The sequence below is a fragment of the Silurus meridionalis genome, chromosome 8, assembly GCF_014805685.1.
Source record: "Silurus meridionalis isolate SWU-2019-XX chromosome 8, ASM1480568v1, whole genome shotgun sequence".
Taxonomy (NCBI): domain Eukaryota; kingdom Metazoa; phylum Chordata; class Actinopteri; order Siluriformes; family Siluridae; genus Silurus; species Silurus meridionalis.
This window is the reverse complement of record NC_060891.1, coordinates 14340858-14363402: the sequence shown is the minus strand read 5'-3', so window position 1 is coordinate 14363402 and position 22545 is coordinate 14340858. Positions and strand designations below refer to the sequence as shown.

At 38.5% G+C, this 22545-nt stretch overlaps 2 protein-coding genes across 3 annotated transcripts; both read left to right on the top strand.

Moving 5' to 3' along the window:
* Positions 1–43: 43 nt before the first annotated feature.
* Positions 44–4608, top strand: pacc1 (proton activated chloride channel 1). 2 transcript variants are annotated; one of them, XM_046855277.1, is made up of 8 exons: positions 44–803; positions 1546–1642; positions 1768–1980; positions 2084–2238; positions 2911–3050; positions 3154–3295; positions 3384–3491; positions 3657–4608. In XM_046855277.1, the coding sequence occupies exons 1-8, from the start codon at positions 768–770 to the stop codon at positions 3816–3818; spliced, it is 1053 nt and encodes a 350-aa protein (XP_046711233.1). In that variant the 5' UTR covers positions 44–767; the 3' UTR covers positions 3819–4608. The 2 variants fall into 2 exon arrangements, with proteins under 2 accessions (XP_046711233.1, XP_046711234.1); XM_046855278.1 differs by lacking the exon at positions 44–803 and adding an exon at positions 846–1231.
* An 85-nt stretch (positions 4609–4693) lies between these two features.
* znf106a (zinc finger protein 106a) lies at positions 4694–22491 on the top strand. Its single transcript, XM_046855286.1, is given in 23 exon segments — positions 4694–4755; positions 7217–7325; positions 7855–7916; positions 10617–10811; positions 11465–13315; positions 13412–13841; positions 13979–14048; positions 14138–14292; positions 14378–14438; positions 14536–14850; positions 14957–15423; positions 15426–15661; positions 15809–15858; positions 16448–16593; positions 16740–16874; positions 17723–17839; positions 18068–18259; positions 18738–18800; positions 18882–19001; positions 19098–19169; positions 19301–19372; positions 19526–19672; positions 20414–22491. Coding segments are annotated over 22 exon segments (5067 nt in total). The 5' UTR covers positions 4694–4755; positions 7217–7271; the 3' UTR covers positions 20471–22491.
* Positions 22492–22545: the final 54 nt, after the last annotated feature.

Sequence of the window (22545 nt, the reverse complement as noted above, 5' to 3'; positions counted from 1 at the left end):
TGAAACAGGAACTCGTGACCGGATGTGGGCTGCGGCTGAAACAGTCGTGTTATTCTTATATATTTGTACATTATTTTTTGGATAGAAAAAATAGTATTTAAACTCAGATTACTGCACACTAGTGGTCATCACCACTATTTTGATTTTGTCTTTTGTAGTGGAAACAGCTGAGATCGTTTTAACAAGTCTGCTGGCCCGCACACTCATCATAAATGCGGATCAGAGCGGCTTTTTAATAAGTCGTTTCTTTTTTTTTCGGGAATATAATGGATCCAAGGGTTCTATACATACACACATATATATAAATAATATATGGTGTATTTAGGTAAATAGGCGTTCTGTTTATTCTTTTCCATTTCTTAAAATGATTGGACTGAAGACTTGGGTTTAGTACTTTTATTTCCCGTTCACGTGCTTATCACGGGCTGATGGTGTGCTTGTTTGATTTGTTATATACAGAATATACTGACAGTACTACATAATTAAAGCAACAACAACAACACACTATTAAATAGCATGCTAATCTAGTACACACACACTGTCGGTCCCACCACTGTTTTACTCTAAACATTGAATTAGTAGCTGCTGAGTTTCTCATACTCAGGCGCCGTGATGTCAGTGCTGGCGGTGGACCAGCTGAGAGACACCTCAGCACTGTCCTCATGTCCACCTACCACATGCCTACTGAATCTATGAGACAGCTCGGACATTAGTCTGACGCTGTTAAACACGTTGCCAGGAATATTGAAATCAATCGGCGAAAAAAAATGCAACGGAAGGAGACGTCTTGCTGCTACCAAGAGGTATGTAATAGTTTCGAGACTTGAATTAAATACGACCAGACTGAATGTACGTGTTGTAGTCGGTTACCCTGATTAAAGAAAACACGCATGCGATGGATGTTATAGCACAGGATTATCTAATGGGGAATTTAACCGCTGCTGCTGCTCTGCTCTTCTCTGTGTGGTCATGTGATAGCAGCTGATCCCCTTAAGATCATAGCGCGTGCACTTGATCCAGTGCAGTTGGGGTTAAATGTCGCTTCATCCTCAGATAACTAGTACTTTTTAGTACCTGTACTTCTCCTTGACCTGGTGGTACCATTAACACTACAGCTGGCTTTGACTTTGCATAACTTCTGTAATGTGAATGTATATACTGGAGCATACCTTTTAAGCACCTTAGAGATCAGTACAGTAGCTTTTAATGAGAATGAATGCACCCATTTCAGGTGAAAGAATATCCACCAATGGTTTAAGAAAAGTATTATAGGGGGGAAAAAGTACAACCGTTTTTTTTCTGAGCGTGGAGATACATAGTGTGTGATAGATACATTTGTCTTTTAGTATTGTATATTTGGCATTAAGGTAAATAGTTGTTATAAGATTCAAATATTCATGCTATGAAATATATCATGCGAATAAATAGCTTTTAATACAGAGATGAACACACATGGCAGGGTGGTATACTTTCTATTTTATAACATATGCGTCCTGTATATTCCAAGATCTTGTACTGATTGGTAATCGAATCTAAATGTTATAGTTTAATGACGAGGATTGTGCACGAGCATCTGCAGCTTATCAGCACAATGGAGATGTTGCCGAGGACCAAGATGAAGCCGGGTGTAATGTCTTGCCAGGTGTGGATGTAGCTCTTTTTAATGAAATCTGACCTTAATTCAACTGTAAATCTTGATTATGCTGTTTCCGTGTTTGCAACATGCGTATGAAATTGTCCCTAAAATGATGTCTGGTCTTCTTACAGATGTGGATGTTATGGACAGCAGTCCACAACCTACTGCCTTCAATAAAGCTTGTTTGAAAAATGTCTTCACGGTCATTCTCGTTCTCATCTACCTTATGCTAACAACAGTGGCTGTATTTCTGGCCTATCAAACCATTTCTGACTTTCTGGAGAAGCTTAATCATCCTGTAATGTCTGTGTCCTACAAAGAGGTTGAGGAGTTTGCTTCCCCAGGTGGGTTCATGATTCATTGTTCACTTTAACAAAGTTTGGAGAATTCAACAGAGCTTTGGTATGAACTTAAATAATGTGTATGCATGCTCTTTTTTATCTGCAGGAATTGCACTGTACCCAGGGAAAGCTCGGTTATTAAGCTGTCGGCACCACTATCATGATCACATTCCCCCTCGTCTATTAGCAGGGCAGACAGAGGACAGTGACTGTGTAATAGAGGAAGTTATTTATATTGACCCATACACAAACCATTCAAAAGTAAGTTTATTCTGTGCTTTCCTTTATATGATTTACCAGCAGGTCTTTTTAATATAATTTTTTTTTAAGTTATGTACAGATCTCTGAGCTGTATAGTTTTATGTGCAGAAATATTGTCTTAAAAGAAGTCTTTGTAGATGGTCTTATTGTTGTAATGAATAACTAGCTTGTTGTGTTGTGCAGTGGTTTGCAACTGCCTTTTAAACATGTCTCATCCTGTATAATTGGCATGTGTATTCTGTAACAAAATGCCTGGCATTTGCTTGCAAGACTGCATCAAATATCTAGAGAAAAAGGTTTAATCTAAAACCATTAAGGTTTTTTTTTTTTGTTATCTTCTCGATCAAACAGGTTATTAGTTTAAAGATTTTACCCCTTGAAGGATTCTGTTCAAGTTCCGGTCTGGAGAGTCAATGTCCTCATTCACTCTCCTGTTTTCAAAAAGCTGCTTAAAAATAAATTTCTGAAAAGTCTCATTAATGTAATGCTCTGTCTACCATTTACCATATTTGTGTACCACAATCCTAATAGGAAGATCAGCCCAGTGTTTTTGAAGCCTGCTTTTGAAACAGAAACAGGTTGTTTACATACATAATGACCTAGGTGTGTGCAAAGCATCATGGAAACTGTATTAATAACGTGTTATGTAATATAAATGATGTGCTACATAAGCGAGCCATGGTGGTTGAAGGTCCAACAGATGTCAGGAACCGAGAGCTCATATTTCTACAGTTCAGTCAGAACGAAACCGAAGAGGACTTTAGTGCCATCAGTTACATGCTGTTTGCCCAGTTCAGTGACATGGTTCAGAGGTAAAGATTAGTTTCTGGAATGTGCACCAACATTGTCTGATTTATTCTGTTTTAAATAGTAAAATAATAGTAACAAGTAATACACCTGTTCTTTGGTCACCAGCTCAGATAAAGCTGAATTCATGCAGGACTGTGAAAAGAACTACTCGATGTGGACTTTCTCTGGTGGCTTTCGTACATGGGTCAAAATGTCTTTGGTTAGGACATCTGGAAAGGGAAATGAATCTGTTGAATTTAGGCAAGAGGTGTGCTTTGATTTTTTTTAATAATTATATTTCCCAAATTTTAACAATGTTGTTAGATTGTGCTATAATCTGTACATTATTTTTGCAGTCTAGTGTGGTGAAGTACAATGACAGGAGGCCTCCCCCAGAGCAAACTAATGAGCTTTTCTTCATTGTGTTTCAATGGCGAGATCCATTTATACAACAAGTCAAAGATGTAAGTAGGAGACTTGTGTTTTCTATAACATACCGGAAAAAATTATAATGCTAATGGTTCTATCTAAAAGTCATTTCGAACAACTAACGTACTAAATCACACCTCTTTGAAAAGGAAAAGTATAAAATGTCACTTTTATTAACTTAATCTTCTTTTTGTCATCAGATTGTCACAGCAAACCCGTGGAACACCATAGCAATTCTGTGTGGGGTCTTGATGGCTCTTTTTAAAGCAGCTAACTTTGCCAAGTTAAGCATTAAGTGGACGATCAAAATCCGCAAAAGACACTTAAGAGCAAAAATCAGGGAAATGAACCAAATCAGCTGACTGACAATTAACAGTGCATGGTCCAACATTCCCTTTTTACTGACAACACTTTTAATGTTTACCCAATGGATTTTAAAGAGAATCTTTTATATTTATAACTAATTCCGACATAACAGTGAACTGTTATTTTTTTTTATTATTATTGAATCAGTATGTATTACTTGAAATTTTACAATGACTACTGACATTTTGAACATTAATTTAGAATGTTCTTCACACAAGAGCTGGATGAGAGAGTACCAAACTGACTTTGACAATATCGAGAAATCTTTACTACAATTCTTCTCCAGTCTTTTTCTCAAAAACATTAATGCTAGATGCTACGTTGCCTTATTTCAGTTGTCTGTGCAGCAAATCTTACATGCATGTAGGGCTTGATCTCTGAAAGCAAATAATCAGTTGTGTGGGTGTGCCTTTGTGTTATCATATTTGACTGCTCATTATTTTTATGATTTTATTTTAAATGTGCTCAGAGACCTAATTGATTTTAAACAATCAAAATGGAAAAATTTATATAAAACCTTAGTTTGAAGTTTGTTACTATGTCTTTACTTTTGCACTTTTGTCAGTTTGAAACCTACGTGTGGCTGACATTTATGACAGTTGTCATAAATGTCATCAATTTATGACATTTCGTATTGTGACCCACCCCCCACCCCCTGTATACTAGTTTTCTTTCTCCTTATGTTAGACCATGCAGTTTCATCACCACGATGTTGATTTACAATATATACTTTGCACACAATCTTTCATTGAGTAAGAATAAAGATTTATGTGTTTTAAGATATAATCTGATTCAGATTTGAGTTCACATACGACATTAAACCGATTTCATGAAACCGACATTGTCCTGTGCGTCTTTTTGAGTACTTAGAGACTGTTATTTTGAAAGCCCTATTTGGTGGACATTAAGAACAAAACCGAATCACATCTCAGGGTAGGTGAGAATGTTCGTCATGGACTAAGAAAAGTTTTAATAATAATAAAAAGAGAAACACTGTATAAAGACGGCGTCTAAACTCCGCTTGAATTAAGGGGTAGTTATGGGAAAATTAGCAAGTGTTTATCCCGGGTGCAGTTTCCGGTTGACTGGGAGATGCAGTGTTTGCTAATAGAGCTAGCTGTTGAGTTAGCATGCTTTCTTTTCACCAAATCGTCATTGTTTCTTCAAGTTTGATATAGCGTGCTTATGGTTGGTTTTCTCATTTCTTTTTAAATCTTTATATTTATTTATATACATAATTAATAACGAAGTGGAGTGTTTATATCCTCCGCGTAGCATTAGCTTTAGTATAGCTAGGCAGTGTGGAGACTGAAGGGTGGATTATTGTGTATAAGTGGGCGTGTAAAAAACTCATTATAGAAGTTCATGTAGGTGTACAGTGGGTCAGAGCTCCATCAATAAAAGAAAAAAAAGATTAAAAACGATTATAAATAAACTATTAGAACTTCCCATCCCAGTCATTTATTGTTTGTTTGCTTGCTTGCTTGTTTGTTTGTTTTTTCCACCCATTTCTCTGTGGAATAGTAGCAGCTTTAATGCCTAAAGTAAAAAAAAAACAACAACAACAAAAAACAGTGCATCTGCATCTTGATTTGATCCTTATATCATTTACGGCATGTTGGAGAAGAAGAGGGAGGTTTAAGGAGGATCTCATCTCCAAACAGTAAAACATATTACATTAGGAGGCACATTTATCTTCTATCAGGTTGAGTTTTTAATCTTTTATAATAAAATCATATCAGATTCCAGACGTTTACACTGAAGTCTGCTCTTAGTCTTGAGTGCGTTTGCCTTTTACCTTTTGAAAATCACTGCGTAAATACTGAATGTATTTTCCAAAAAATATCCCAAATGACTTACGGTTAGTGGTTGTATTCAGAAAAACCCAGAAGTTCAGAAGCCCAGGTGCCACAGTGCCGTTTTACAATTGTGCAGTTTATTCTTATTAACTTGCAGTAGCGATGCATGGATGAGCTTGTTTACCTTACAAGTCTCAATTTCATGATATAAAACTAATTCCCATGAGTAAAACAGATTTAGATAGATAGATAGATAGATATAGATGTGTGTGTGTGTTAAACCAATGTTAGTCTAATAATAAACCAATTAAAGCATTTTGTAAAATATTTAATGTAACTAGGGAATGAAAGGTTTGATGAAAGGAAGAAATGATCTATAGTGATCATCTTTGCTTCTGATCATCATCACTGTACCTCGCAACATCTTAAATCTGCTATAAATGGACATTCGGTGCAACCCAGATAAGGATGGGTTCCCTCTTGAGTCTGGTTCCTCTTAAGGTTTCTTCCTTATGCCATCTCGGGGAGTTTTTCCTCGCCACAGCCGCCACCGACTCGCTCATTAGGGGCAAACTTACTTATAAAGAACATATTCACTTTTAATCACCACATTTTCTGTGTAAAGCTGCTTTGAGACAATGTTCATTGATAAAAGCGCAATACAAATAAAAATGAATTGAATTGAATTTCGGCAAATGATGTTTTCTTGTGTAATTACTTGTATCAGAGCTCTGAGCATCGAATGATGGATGTTATTGATCTGATACCGGATGTCTTAGTAATCAAGCATCGCTGTTGATTAGTCATGTGCTATTTTAAGAATCACATGGCAAGAGTGCTTTCGAACAGGTTCATATGCAATGTGTGCTGTACGTGAATAAACATTTGTGGCATTTAGCGGACGCCCTTGACCAGAGCGATGTATAAAAGTGCTTTGAGTCTCTAGCAATGAATAAATCGATACTGGTACGCTAGATTACAAACTTAAGATAAATCCCGTATCATCCAGCAGTTTCTTCCTTTATAAGTATGATGGAAAAAGAAATACTGCAGGACTAGACTAGCAATCAGCCAAAAGGTCATTTGGTACATTGAGGGTTAGGTGTATTTACGCTGTAACAGGCACCGTGTGACCTGCTGTTTGAGGAGTTTTTCAGAACACACACTCCGGGGCATCATACTTGCCCAGACACAGTAGTGGTCTGCATTTAGCCCCAGGAGCAGCATGCGCTCTCATGGCATTTATACTGGCAGTGGCGCTTGAGACACTGACCTCTTGAAACTTTTCCAGCTTCGTGGTGCTACGATTCTAAGTCTGAGCTGAGTTCTTCTACATGTGTTGATGTATAATTAGGCAGATAAATACGTCAAAGTATTTGCCGTGCAAGCACAAGACCGAGGAAGGGCTCCTTTCCTTGAATTTGTTTACTAGGAGTTAGTCTTCCATCAGTTCATTACGTAACTACGATTGGTGTTCTAATCATTACAAATGCAAATATTTAAAACGCAGTACGAGTTATTATTAACTGCAGTTAATTTCACAATTTCACAGCTTGCTTTTGCAATTTTACATGTTAACCACTTCTTGTTTCCAGATATGCAGCACATATCTGTTATGGGCTAAAATAGATCAGCATCACCACCAGCATCATGGGGAAAACCCAAACCTGCATTTTGTGTGAAATTGTCTACAACTCCAAACAGGTGAAGCTGGTTCCTTCTTTATACATGTTCTTTTCCATCTATGTACATAAAACCTACCTGTGACTAAGTTAATAATAAGAACCAGCTATAATTGTCTGTCTGAATCTAAAGGCATGTTTTGGGTCCACTTATTTGCTTAGAAATAAGAGTTACTACAAATCAGTAGAAAGTTCTTCTGAATGATTACATCTATGATAATTTATGATAAATTGAAATAACCGTCAAATCACTGAGACATTGCCTTTTAGAAATATTGCCTTAATCAATTTCTAGTACAGTTCCAGGGACATTAAGAGATTGTCAACGTCCATTAAAGCTAATCATGCGATTTGTGATTGCATTAGCTTTACACTCTATTAAGACTACTTCAGCTACATCATCAGCCAGTTTTTCCTCTATCCTTTTCAACTGTTTCAAGTTTTCAAATTAAGGTTTCAAATAAATCACCTCATGATTAGACAAGACCAGCAAAAGCTGCCATTTTAGTGAGTTTAAACCATTTACTGGTGTCTCTCGTTTTCTCCAAAAGGAGATGAATGAGCACATGAGAAGTATGCTGCATCATCGGGAGTTGGAGAATCTTAAAGGCCGGTAAGTGACTGCATTCATATAGTCTGTCATATGAGTTTCACTCACTCTGTAATGAGTTTTGTTCATTCTTCTTCCACTTTGCCATAATGTATAACGCTGTGTATTTTGCCTCGTATGGTTTGATTACATTTATAGTGAACTCCAGGAACTTCGTCATCGTTCAAGTTAATGTACTGTTAATTTTACAATGAATTATTATACTAAAGCGTGCATCGTGTGCAGCGACTCAAAATTCTCACGCAGATAATCCGTGAAATATTCTTCTCAGATGATCCTTTTTTATTTAATCATATTTTTTTTTACAAAATTACCAAAGAGGTACAGCGTTTATTGTACAGCGAATATATTTATATAATCATTTTATCGAGAAGAGTTGTTTGTATGCAAATATTATAATTTTTTTTAAATATATATTATATTTAAATATATATAGATATTTAATTAATGCCAGATGACACTGTTGAAACAATTCAAAATTGATACATCAGAAAATCCTTCTGTTTCCAATCTGATTATTTATGCCTTTAAACATATTTATTTATATTAGAACGTTAAAACAGTGCAGGTTCGGATTTTGGGAAAAAAAAGGTTAATTAACTTTTATCGCATGCCGGCAAAAATATAAGGAATTTATATATATTAAAAAATATCTTATAAAAAAAAGTTTATATTTTGAACACTATATAATCACAATCATTGCCACCTTTGTATTTAGTTTATTTGTGCAACATCTCCAGGCAGAAATAACAGCACTAATAATACAGTGCTGAGAGGTTCAAGAAGCAAAACACATTAATTGGATTGTAGATTGATGGTCAATATTCTCAAGTATAAAAGTCTTCTGCTATAATTTTTCATCTCTTTGGAGAATTGAGAGCAGGAAATTATCCTTATTACAGGATCTCTCCAGAGTCCTAAGTAGACTGGCAAATGGATAGCTATTTAAAAAAAAAATATATATATATATATATATATATGAGTGTGTTTTGGATCCTTGTCTTAATTCTAAATGAAAAGTTTATATAAGCTTGTCAGGCATCTCTCTATTTTATACCCACTGCTTGATTTATGAACTTTTGTGTTATTTTATTTGCGTATTCTATACTCAAATGAACAAATTTGGCTTCATTTCATACAAACATGCTTCAGCTATCATTTTTGTTCATGAGAATATCTAAGTGGGGCCAATCGTTGTGACAGATAATCCAGTTAGATTTATATGTTTACGGTGCAATTATGCTCAATTTTTAAAGCCATCTTTAACAACGGTGCCAATAATTCTGGAGCACTCTGTATGCTTGAAAACGCATTAAAAAATAAATAAAATAATAAAACATGATTAATCATAACATTCTGTTTAGTTTTAAGAGTAAAATATTACATTGCATGTGCAATTTATTTCTTTATTTACATTATGAATGGCAATATTTCTCAGATGGCACTGGCAGTTAATTTTATTAGCACTCTGCCGTTTTGTTACGGTTTGCATGTGATATTTTACTTGTTGTAGTTGGTGGTAACTGTAGTTAGGCACATGTCATATTTATTCTTCAAAAGGACAAGCTAAAGTGGCTGCCATAGGACAAGAATAGGTATATATGGGCACTGAGGAATCAACATTCAAGGCCAGCATAGTGCAACTGTTTCTATCATGCGACTGTTATGTAGGCCGCTGGAATGTGAAAAGTGAGACTGGTACAGAGGAAAACCAAGTAACCTTGAGAACATAACACTGGTGCACAAATATCACTTTTTGTATTCTGTCTTTATAGATTTGCACATTATATTTGGGAAAAAATTTAATTCGTATCTGCATATATGAAGTTAAACTTAAAGCGCAAAGGGTTAAAAGATAATTTGGAAATAAATGTATTAAAAAGTTGCACCATCTTAGAACTGTGCTTACTAATTAGAGTTTAGTACTGATTTAGTACTAATTTAGTACTATTTTTAATACCACTCTGCCATGACCCAGTTTTTGGTATGGATTTGTCAGTTGCCTGTAAGGCAACTCTTTATAGCTCATAAGCCTGGCATTTGGGAGTGGAGCTCTGGTGGAGAATGGGGGTTTGCTAGGCAGCTGCCTGCTGCTCATATTACAGCAAATGCTGGAGAGACCCACCCTGATGCTTACAGGGAGGGAGGAAGGGAGGGGGAGTGCAGTAGCTAAAGTGGACTGTTTGTAAGGCATTCACTGCAGAGCGCAGCAGACACCATCGTGGCAGCGTGCGAGGGCTCGGCTGCAACAGAGAGGGTGCTGGCCTCTCGACAGCTCCAGGCTCTATTTCTGGTGGCGAAAACATCATGCCGTAGGCCAGAGGCACTTTCCCAATCCATGCTGCAAGCATGAAATGAAGGCTTTGAAAACCCTCTACAAGATCAGGAAGATCCAGCTGTTTTTCTTTATGTTTTTACATTACACGAGAATAAGTCAGTTTGCCTCCTGATCATTTAAAGTGATTGTTGTTTTTTTTTCCATTGAATATTTTTTCTCTTTATTTTTTGTTTTATTCTTTTTGAGTTGAAAAAAATTCTCTCCGTTTCCTTAGAAGCATAAGGGTATGCTTTCCCCCCCCAAGATTTGTGTGGAACAAAAGTCAAGGCCTAAGTTATCCTCGAGCCACCTGTCATCCACTTTTGCAAGCAGTTCGCCATGCCTGAGGGCATCATTTATCGGCCACTGTCCCCTCTCCTTCCCAGGGACTGCGGGCATGAGTGCCGGGCATGTGGAGTAACTGTTGTAAGCCTGACGGAGTATGCAGATCACATCTCCAGCTCCAAGCACAAGCAACGTGTTGAAGCCCATGACCACCAGATATCGAAAACGGACCAGGACGAGGACTACTTTGACAAAGAGATGGTAGAGCTCATCGAAAAACGAAAAGAATTCATCAGGTAAAGTTGTTTATTTATAACTGGATAGACTGACTTAATTAATCATGTAGGACTGTTGTGCTGCAAGGGTGTTGTGCACAGTAAATATTTGTGGCCTTTTTTTGACGCATTCCATTAACTCAAGTGTTTTGGGGTATTGTAGGTTATGTATTAAAATATTTTGACATGATCAGTAGTCCTAATTAACTTAAGCAAAATTCACCCAGTTTTACCCATGAGTTTTAAAGCCATCGTCATATCCAGCATACGTTTAGCTCTATTTTCAACTGAACTACAGGCTGGTGTCATGTATCTGCAAGCATAAATCAGTGCTACTCTCACTCACTTTAACTCTTCATAGTACTTTAGTAAGCAGCATTCAAATTTCTGCTTTTATTTAATTGTTGTATTAAAAATGAACACGAGTTAATAAAGCTAGTGTTTAGTATTTGTTGTAGTGTTACTATGGGTAGTGGCACAAGAGGTGTGTTAGTCAAGTGACTTGGCTTGCGTCCAATGTCTTGTCACATGTAAAATCATAGGTTCTAACTTAAGTAAGGGCAATTTTTCTTTTCTTTATATTTGACTAGTTGTCATTCAAAATTTTATCTGTGGAACATAGAAATTCACGTTTTTACTTGTCTGATTTATTATTTACGTTGGCTTCCCTTCAGACAAGAGGAAGCTGCTTTGAAGAGGGCTAGAGAGGAACAGGCGACCATGAGAAAGTGGAAAGATATGAAGGACCAGTGGCATGATCCCAGAAAATGGCACCAACAGCAAGGTGGTTCTTGGGGCCCTCGATTTTCCAACTTTTCCTTGTCATCCAGAATTGGGTTAAATGCCAACTTGCAAGAACCACGTAGGGGCCCAGAGTTTGATCGTGACAACTGGAACAAACGGCAGATTAGGAGTGCCACTTGGCATGCTGAAGGGCCACCTGACTTGCAGAGATGGCAATCCTTAGATGGACGAGGTGGTAGCTTGCATAGCAGGGGAAACTATTGGGGGGCTGGACCAGGCACCTATGTAAATTGCTTCCCACAACAGAGAAACCAGTTACCCTGGTCTAACAGAGAAGGCAATAGAGGTAACTTTGAAAGACAAAACGACTTGCATTGGCAACCCTTCAAAGGTAATCATTGCACTGCACCATCTAGGACACATCACAACCAGAAACCACATCATAGTACAGAAGCCCAGAAGAAGTGCAACAAAAGACAGGATGGTGCTGGAGAAAATGATCCTGGAAAGGGCAAGGGAAGGCCAGACAAGGCCCACCGTTGGGCACCATATCCTCCAGGTTTGCTTGGAGAGCCTTCAGCTCAAAGTGATATGCAGCCTGGATCAGATAAGGTGAATTCTGACTCCTCTGAACATAGTAACAAAAGAAGATTAAATGCCAGCACTCAAAGCTTGGTGGGGCAGTCACAAACAGACCTTGAAAGCAGCCTCCTTGAATCCTCTAAGGCCAAGCAAGAATATGAGAAAGATCACAGTAAGCAAAGCACCTGTCCTAATAAGAAAATTAAAAACAGTGGAAAAATGCAGAGACGTACATCTTCACCCTCTTCTACATTGCCTTTTCTTAATCAGAGGATTGAGAGATCCACCAAGCAGTGTGAAAAAAAGGCCACTGCTAACACTGATTCAGTGACTAATCTCAGTCGAACATCAAGTCAAGATTCTGTTAACTCTAAAGCTTCAAAGCTTTCTCATGCACGTTCCAAGTCCGCTCTAAGTGTTTCCATCGATCAAGAGCAAGAAGATCTGATTTCTGAAATGCTGTGCAAGGCAAAGGAGAACCTTTTGTGTAAGCAAATCTCAGTAAAAAACCCTGCCACAGAGGATGACCTCAGAGGTCAGCTGCATATCCAAGAGGACAAGTTGATAGGAGGTTCAAAGCTGAGCAGGGCTAAAGAACACTGTAACAATAAGAGGAAATCAGATGAGAACCACGACCGAAGGAAAGAAGAGGAGAACAATGGAAGAAGCGAAGAATGGCAGTCCCTTGAAAAAACTGAAACTGTTGTGCAATCAGGCTGCTCAACAAAAGACAACAATCTGCTGTCTCTGCAATCGCTGCAGGTCAGCACTTCCACCATGGACCGGGAAGATGAGGAAGAATGTGCAGAAAGGGAAGATCTCGTCAGAGATCAGGAAATACAAGCTATGGATGAAGGCATTATGTCTGACAGCGAGGGCAGTCGCACCAGCCACTCCTTTACCACAACTGGTTGCTCAGTGCCATCCTTGAAAAAGCTGGCCCTTCCTGCTAGTTTCAAGCGGGACCTGAACCGCCATATTAGCAGTAAAGTCAAAGGAGTAGCCCATGAGCCCAACCTCAACATTGCACGCCGTTTCAGAAATGTAAGTGGCACACGTGAGACTGAGAAGGACATTGGACTTAAACCCACCCTACGTCAGCTCATTAGCTCCTCTGCCTCAAGAAGAAATGTGAATTGGGACCAGGTATATCAAGAGGTCCATCGCAAAAAACAGGAGCAGGGCAAGGGTTTGCCAAGGTAAAATGTTCTTGCTTTTGTTTGCCTTATATTGTTTTGAGTACAAATATCAACAATTCCACAAAAACACATTCTTACCACATGTTTTTTGGTCAGGTTTGGAATAGAGATGGTGCCCAATGAGCCTGAGGGTGCAGGCCACATGGAAGATGATGATGTTCCTCTCTATGAAGGCTTCCATTGGGACTCTGTAGCCGATGGCAGCCCAGGATCTGCATTTCCACGCAAACGCAGCATGTCAGAAAGCAGTGTGGTCACCCATGGCACCACAGCCTCCAGTTCATTCCTCAGAGCTGCAGATCCGGCTTCTGACATGAACTTAGCAGACAGTGCCGTTCAGGCTGTTCACTCACCCATGGAGGAGGATTGTGCTGATCAAAGGGATAGTAAGGCCATAGCCCAGGCCAGAGAACACATGAAGGAAATGGAAGTACAAAAGCCTGTCCAGGACCTGGAGGCTGTGGATGGGGAAAGTTGCATGTCAAGTACTGAGCTGAATGGTGGGAAGAAACGCAGAGCTGTGGGGGTAAGTTATGCATTAAGACTGACATTCTATAATTGTTGTACCTCACTGCACCTTTAACAAACAGTAAAAGCATAAATTCAAGTTGTCCAAATGTGTAAATGTGAGTGTTATATGATGATTGTTTTTTTTCTCCCCAGGATGTGGCATCTCCAGAAATTCATAATTCAGAGAGGAAAAATAAGAGGATAAAAATCAAGCCTAAGAAAGGCAAGTGTGGGATTATTTTAGGTAAAACATAAAAAAAAAGTGTATTCTGTATCATGTTATAATGTGTTGTCCTACATTTTGCTGTGTAGAATGCTCTCAGTTGGATGAGTTATTGGCTGTTTCTTTGCGAGAGGAGGAACTGAACAGCTCTCTGCAGTCAGTGGATAATAGTTTGATCCAGGCTCGGTCAGCCCTGCAGTCTGCCTACATGGAAGTGCAGCGTCTGCTGATGCTCAAACAGCAGGTTGGATCTGTTACAAATGTGGAAATTTAAAAAATCTAATTTTGATATTTAGATTTAAATTTATGATCATGTAATTGCTCCCTAGGTAACCACAGAAATGAGTACGCTGAGGACCAAACGTATAGAAATTTTACAAGGCTTACAAGGTACATACATTGGAACAAGAGTTGGAATTGTAAAAAAAAAAAAAATGTATATATGAAAAATGTGCTTAGAATTTTTTTTCCCTGTTTTATTCTTTAGGAGTTTCTGATTCTTCACTAAGAACAAATTACACTGATGAGAACCTGACCCCGGCACCAATTCTTCCATTGCCCTCTTTGGCCCTGCCTGAACATATTGATAAGCCCACTAATCCACCTATGGCTCCCTCCATTCTCTCACCATCACCTGCCTGTAGCCCGCCTCGTTTTGCAATCAAACAGGAGCGTTTGTCGCCTGTGACCGTCACACCGGCACAAGAGCCTACAGACAACCCACTTTCTGGCCCTCACAGTACCACACCAGAACAATCAGCTGCTGTCTCCACTGAGACTGGTGTTGAGTTCAACGGTTTCGGTAGCGTTTCATGCTCTCAAAATCAGAAAATATTTTGTTCTTGCAGATAATGCTTACTTTTGCTTTCCAGTACTTGCCTAATATTCTCGCTTTCTGTTTGCCACAGATGCCAATTTACAGTGCAACCTTAATGTAAAACTGTGTCAGGAGAATAAGAAATGTGCGGAGGATCATAATTTACAGCTGTCTCCTGTTCCCCAAGCTCATCATGCCTCTCAGGAGTATACTTTAGACCCTCAACCCTCCCCGAACTCCGTTAACCCATCACTTAACCAAGTCTCTCTCAAAGTCTCTCCACCACGCAACAGCCCAGAAGCTAAGGCTGGAAAACGTGTAAGAAAGCTGAAAAAGAAGAGGGTCCTAAGGAATGCCCAGGGAAGCAAGCAGCCTGAGATCAGTGACTCTGAGCTAGATGCAAGCCAACCGACCCGGCCTGTTCGCAAGCTGCGACATCGTAGACGCACTAGTGGCTCCTGTTCCTCTCCCCCTGCTGCTGCAATAGAAAAAGAGGAGGCCATGGAGCTAACAGCTTCACCAGATCCTCAAGAGACAAAGGGACCAACTCAGGCTCTGTTAGAAAGAAACCTCAGGACACTGAATCCTCAGAGCTGGAGATAGTGGAGCTCCCACCATCTTTACCTACATTAGTGGTTAATTTGGACTCCTCTGATGCCGAAGAGAAAGAAAGCAGCCTTTCTCGAGTCTCCAAAGAGTCTGTTACTGAGGTGACACAAAGCCAGAACCTTGCATGCAATGAAGTTACCTCCACCAGTGAAATTGACACCACGAGTGTCATCACAAGCTGTGGAAGGTAAATTTGAATGAAAACTGACCATTCATAGCTGTAGTTCTAAGTATTATAGGTTAATGTTTTTTTGTCATGAATTATCAGACAGGTCCTTCACAGGGTTTTGAAATATAATTTTATAATATCCGATTTCCTTTTTTGTGTTTGCAGTTCAAAAAATGTGACTCTGACAGTTATGAAGGAGTCCAAAGCATCTTCTGGTAAGTATTTGAAGTTTACAGGTTGATATGAACTGAACTGTAACTCATAAACTACATTGTTTAAATTAGGAAAGCATACGTTTGAAATAGTTGTGATCTTTTTAATGGGATGGTATATTTAAAAAACAACATAGTCTGGAGGAAACATTAAGCGTATAGAAAATGGTTTTAGGATAAAACGAACCAGTCCACAGGGCAACCATGGAAGGTCAGTGAAGTCCACACAACCGAAATTAGAATGATAATGCCGAAAATATCATCAACTCCCCAAATTACTTTTTAAGGGCAAGGTATTTTTGGCGCCTGGGTCAGTTTGAGGCCCCCTGACTTGTTTCTGAGAGCAACTGTTGTGATAACAGCCCATGATGAACTGCAGGTCACATTGCAGTACATGTGCTGTTGAGATTTTCAGTGACATATTTTTTATTTGTAGACAAAAATCATATAAGCAGTTAAAGTTACACTCATTAGTTAAGTCGTCAGCGCAGATGAAAGGTTTGTGTGAGTGTTGCAAATTTTTGTCTTTTTTTTTTTTTTTTTAAGAGAGAACATGTTCACTGACTCATGCTATTTATGTGTACTTTACTAGAAGCATCGTCAGATGCATGTGAAGAGGTGATGCCGACTGAGGGCTCATTTGAAGGCCATCAGGAGGCAGTAAACGGAATGCTGGTTCATAATGGCCTGCTGTATACTTGCTCAGGAGACCGCACTATACGATCCTTCAACTTGATGGTGAACCCACAAAACAACCCCTCACAGAATCTATACACACTGAGAATGTCTTTAGGTCTTAACTCACAATATGAGGTTCTGTAAATCAAGTGAATATATTAATTGTATAGATTAGATCATTACTGTGTTCTCTTGCTTTATTATAGAGTCGTAAATGTGTGGCAGTGTATGATGGACACAGCAGTAAGGTGAACTGTCTGGTCGTGTCATCTGGACCTGGTTTGCCACTACGACTCTATTCTGGATCTAGCGACCAAACCATTCGCTGCTATAACATCAAGGTGGGTGTTTGTACCACTGCTCCACCAGTCCTGCAATTATTATTGACCCTCATTTGCTGGTAATGTTCACAGTTCGTGCTTTTAATTTTACAGCTTTCAAATGGTCTTTTACTGTGCCTTTATTGCGGTTTAATATCTATAGTTTTATTTGTTTTTTAAAATGTGAAAGTGGAAATTCACTTCAGTTACTTTTGTTACGTTTTTTTCCAAGTAAGCACAAAACACTTGGTTTTTTATTTTATTATTTTTTATTTGGTCAGTAAAATTTTTTTTTTTTTTTTTTTTTTTTTACATTACCCATTTCCAAGTTTCATTAGGCATTGTTTACTAAGCAACAACAAAACAAATCCATAAAGAAAGGATTTTGTAAAATATATGCTGTATAACTCTCCACATTCTAATATATGTATGAAGCTAATAAGAAAAATATATTTTGGTCATCTATATATGGCCCTTACAGTACCAGCAGCTTCAGGTAATGTTTACATCAGCCATCAGAATGGAGGAAAAATATGATCTCAGTTACTGTGGCATGATCGTTGGTGCCAGACATTCTGGTTTGGGTGTTCTTGCGCCATTTAGTGACTACTTCCTGCGTAATAATACACAGAGCAAACATGGTTTTATGAAGATGACCGTGAGTTCAGTGTTCAGTTGAATTTGCCAACACTGTTTTGAGAGCAAAGGAAGGCCTACATACCTATTATTAATTAAATAATAGTTTTCCAAATAAGATGTTCTGTGAGTGTATGTTTTAAACACTTGTTTTTCATGTTTGCCAACATGTAGCCAATGCTCAGTCATGATCAATTTCAGACCAAAGTCTGCATTGTTGATGTTTCTTTTAGACCCGAGAGTGTATGCAGCAGCTTAACCTCCCTCACCGTGTGCTTTGTCTCCATAACCGTTGGAAAGTGCTTTATGCTGGACTGGCCAATGGCTCAGTGGTCACCTTTAGCCTCAAGGTAAACCTCCTTCCTGTTCCCTACTCAGGACAGCATTAACCTACACATGCTTTAGCTTTAAATTTTTTGTAAATGTTACTGTATATGGATTTCCTTTACTATGTAACAACCAAATGTGTAGTGTTTATTGATTTTGTGTTCCTGTGGGTACATTGCGTGGTCTGCTCTGTGTTTTGAGCCACCTTTGTCTGACTGTTAGTCTGTTTTGTTTGATTACTTTCATTCCAGAATAATAAGCAGCTAGATGTGTTTGAGTGCCACGGGCCACGGGCGGTGAGCTGCTTGGCTACGGCACAGGAGGGAGCACGGCGCGTGTTACTCGTTGGCTCTTATGACGCCACCATCAGTGTAAGAGACTCCAAAAGTGGCCTGCTGCTGCGTACCCTGGAGGGGCACACTAAAACAGTCCTCTGTATGAAGGTGTGTTTTAGCATTTCTTTATTGCGACACTGTATTCCATGTTAATTCATTTCGTTTAGTTTTGCAGTGCTTGTGTATCCAGCTTCTGTACTTAGCTCTTTTCTTATCTAGTTATTGAGTCGTGTACACTTTCCCCCTGAATCCTTATTGTTGCTAGGGCAGTAATGCAGAGTTCATTTGATATATTCATAATATATCATATCTCTCATATTTGACAGTGTGCCTATTGCCAAGTTTAAAGGCCTAAGGCTTTGGGTTGCTTGTCAAAAGGTCAGGAGTTCAAACCCCAGTACTGCCACTGCTGGACCCTTGAGCAAGGCACTCCTTATCCACTTTGTCTGATGGCTGTATCTGCTCTCTGACCAAAGCTTCCTAACAAGCTGTGATATGTGAAGAAAGGATTTGATTGTGCTGTAGCGTACATGTGACGAGTAAAAGCTTCTTTCTTTTTTTCCTCTTCTCTGTATTTCTTCCGGAGGTGGTGAATGATCTAGTCTTCAGTGGATCCAGTGACCAGTCTGTGCATGCACACAATATACACGTGAGTTTAACAGACGTTTTTACCAATTGCATTCATCAATTTGTTGGAAAGCTTTAATTACAGTAGTGTTTGTGCTTGTAGACAGGGGAGCTTGTGAGGATCTATAAGGGCCATAGTCACGCTGTCACTGTAGTGGCCATACTGGGGAAAGTGATGGTCACCGCATGTTTGGACAAGCTGGTCCGTGTGTATGAGCTACAGGTAACAATCGTACAGTCTGCTGTGTTTAAAGTGTATGATTTTGATTGGGTGGATTTGTGAATTTTGATGTTTTTACATTGTTTGTGTGGCTGTCAGTCTCACGACAGGTTACAGGTCTATGGAGGACATTCAGACATGGTGATGTGTATGATCATTCATAAAAGTATGGTTAGTACAACAGATTATCATACACAAATCTTGTTAGTTTTCTTCTACACAATTTATTCAGTGATGCCTGTTGAGCTTTTGATGATTTTCTGGAATTCTGTTGTTTTTTTTGTTTTTTCCTGTTGTATTAGATCTACACAGGTTGTTATAATGGGAGTGTACAGGCTGTCCGGCTAAACCTGATGCAGAACTACCGCTGCTGGGTAAGAGATTGCATGCGGTGTTCGTTGAGTTCACTCCTGATATTGCAGTGTAGTGTTATGGTGGTGCTACATGCTGCTGTTCATCTGATGTCTAGCCTTTTTAATGTGCAATAATGGTGCAGTTCTGATGTGTGCTGTTGCATTTTACTATAGTGGCATGGATGCTCACTGGTTTTTGGTGTAATGGAGCACCTGCAGCAGCACCTGTTGAATGATCACACCAGCCACAGTCAGCAGACACTGAAGTGCCGCTGGAGGAACTGTGACTCCTTCTTCAACTCCCGCAACGGCTTCAAACAGGTTACTGCACAACTCTTGACCAAGTTTATTTCTAATCAAGATTAAAATGTATTTCAATGGGGTTGTTTTTTGGTGTGTTGTGCCATGTCTGAATAAAAGAATAATTGAGAAAGTAAATACTCCAGGTTTTGTTATATGTGACTCTACCAAATGTAATTAAACAGAATAAAGAGCATCACATGCATGTGACATTTCTTACTAGTATAGATAAAGCACCCCTAGATATTTTAAAAGTGTTGGCCTTGTGAAACCATTTTATATAAAAATATGTATGAGGAATTATTATAAATACAAGATAATGGTGACCTCTACTGGCAGAAGCAATGAAGCCTGGACAATTAAAAACTGGAACAGAAATTTTTAAAGAAACCGAATTCAGCCGAGTCATTTAGTAAACCATATCTGTGTAAACTGCTACCTTCGCTTGATAAAGAAATGTGTGCAAATGCAAATTTTCAACTTGATTTCAAACAATATATCAACTCCTCATATTTGTAGGTTTTATTATTATGTTATATTATTTTCCTTAGGTATCAAAAATATTCAGATTGAGTGTGATATATCTGCCACACTCTTTAAAGTGTAAATTTAAAGTGAATATATGTGCAGGTATATTATAAGGTAGATGATTAGATGGCAAAATCAAATGTCTCTGAATATGTATTTCCCCTCACTGTATGATGAACATTTCTAAAACATCCTGCATTACCTTTTAACACTGTGCTTTTCTCATCTTTATAGGCTGTGCAAGCTCACATGCAGAAACATGCAGAGGAGGACAGTAAATTGGAGTCCTAAGGGGTCCTATAAAGGTCAACCTAGATAATCCAAATAACCTCCTCTTCTCCCATATTGGGAAGATCTCATCTACACCTCAGGATAGGAGCTCTTTCCTTGTGCAATCCTTTTTTTCTATGTGTAATCAGATACCAGCAGCTATCATCTTAAAGGGAGAGAACAATTTACTGTGACGGTTTTAGATGCCACTTCAAAATACTGGTGATTTTTAGCTGAAATAGCCATTTGTGGATAGAAAGTACAGACAGTGCGGTCTCTGTTAGGACATTTTCAGAGCAATGCTCATAGGCTTCCATCACGATCACCTTTTTGCTTAGTGGATGTGTTGGAGGCTTTTGGCATCCAAAGGTTTCTTCACATTTTTATTATTATTATTCTTTTTTTTTTTTTTTTTTAAGATGAAAGTTCTTCCCTTATAGTGGAGCTGCTGGTATTCTGACCATGCCAGTTTCTCTTTCCTCTTATCCATGTACACTGTAATCTTATCTCTTTGTGTGTAGCTTGACTTTTTGTTCGCACACCATATGATAATTGTGTCATCTTCAAGAAAAAGATAACAGATGTACAGGCAGTGGATAAAATATCTCTTCCATCTTTTTACATGATGGTACAAAGTATTATCAGCTCGGGGAACTAATGACCAAATAAAGACTAAGAATAAAAAGAAAAAAAAAAACGAACTGTGTGGAAGAAAAATTTCAACAGACCAGAAGAGTGGTTGCTGCTGTCCCTCTGGCTAAAAACCACACATTTGTTTATTACTGTGTATGGCATGGGTTTCGGGATGATATTCATTTGGAGTGTTTTGTGGTGTAATAGAATGGTGTTATTGAGCAAGAAAAGTGTTTTTTGAAGACCCCTTATTCCTTATAATTCACTCACAGTTCAGATAATGACATTGTTTCACAGTTGTTTTATGGATAAACAAGGTAGGATAACAAGGATTTAGGGAAACATTTTTCATAGCTTACTTAAGAACCATAACCTTTTGTTTTTTAAGATTTCTGAAAGGTGGTCAGTTTTATAAAAAAAAGTTTTTTCTTCAGATTTGATTGTTTTTTCTTTTTCCACCACTATTTAAAATAGTGGTTTTATATAGGCCTATATTTTGTTTATGCAAGATGGTTTTGTTTTCAGATTTTTTTTCTTCTCTTTTTTTTCACGTGGAGGTTAAGATACAGAGTTTGCCATAAATGAAAGATCAGTGTTTAAGGACATTCGTTTGCTGTGATTGTGACAGGTCCTGAGTTATGACAGTCAGTGTGTATAACCTGCTGTGAGCAGAATGTGTGGGAGTGTGCCTATGTAATACAGTGCAGCATTGCTGATTTTTTTCTTTTTTTTTGTTTTTTCACACAGTAATTCTCACACAAAATTGAGATCAGTGTGTATGGGGCTCCGCCCTTTGTTTCTTTAAAAATCCTTTTATGGACTTTTATATGAATGTGGGAGTAGGTGCATGCAATCTTGCTCTAAAGCATACTTATGACTGAAGGTGTGTGTGTGTGTGTGTGTGTGTGTGTGTGTGTGTGAGAAAGTGTGTGGGCGTGTTTCGCAAGTTGTTAAAGCGGTTATTGTGATAGGTGTTTTATGGAGTTGAGAGCAGAGTACCAGAATCCCTCTCCTATGCCATAGCACTCGGTCATGTAGGCAGCACAGACCACCACACCCAGTGATACGTTACAGATAGTGTTCAGTTCAGCTATTTCAGTTACATCATTTCTAATTTAAAATAAGGACTGTACTTTTTAAAGTCTGTGCCACAATGAGCTACATTTTAATTACTTTACCCTACTCTCTAAAGAGATTCGATTTTATTCTACGATGTAGCATTGTGCCGCAACTTTTTTTTTTCACTCACAATCCCATTGACCGTACATCTTTTTTTCAATAAGCAGTGTGTAGCATTCGGGGCAGTGTGTCAACCTCTTCTCTGGTCTTCCAAAAGTTGGTTTGTTTTTGTTTGTTCATTTCCACTGAATACCTTGTTATAATAAACATACATTTACAGTTTTGACACATTTTGTATGCTCATTCTTTGAGATTGCTTGTATGCATGTTAGTTGAATTCATAT

Bases quoted from the DNA above. Each gene is read 5' to 3' on its own strand.
- pacc1 (XM_046855277.1), top strand. From the start codon at position 768: ATGCAACGGAAGGAGACGTCTTGCTGCTACCAAGAG. The intron at 804-1,545 runs GTATGTAATAGT...TAAATGTTATAG, and splicing joins CGTCTTGCTGCTACCAAGAG to TTTAATGACGAGGATTGTGC. The intron at 3,051-3,153 runs GTAAAGATTAGT...TTTGGTCACCAG, and splicing joins TTCAGTGACATGGTTCAGAG to CTCAGATAAAGCTGAATTCA.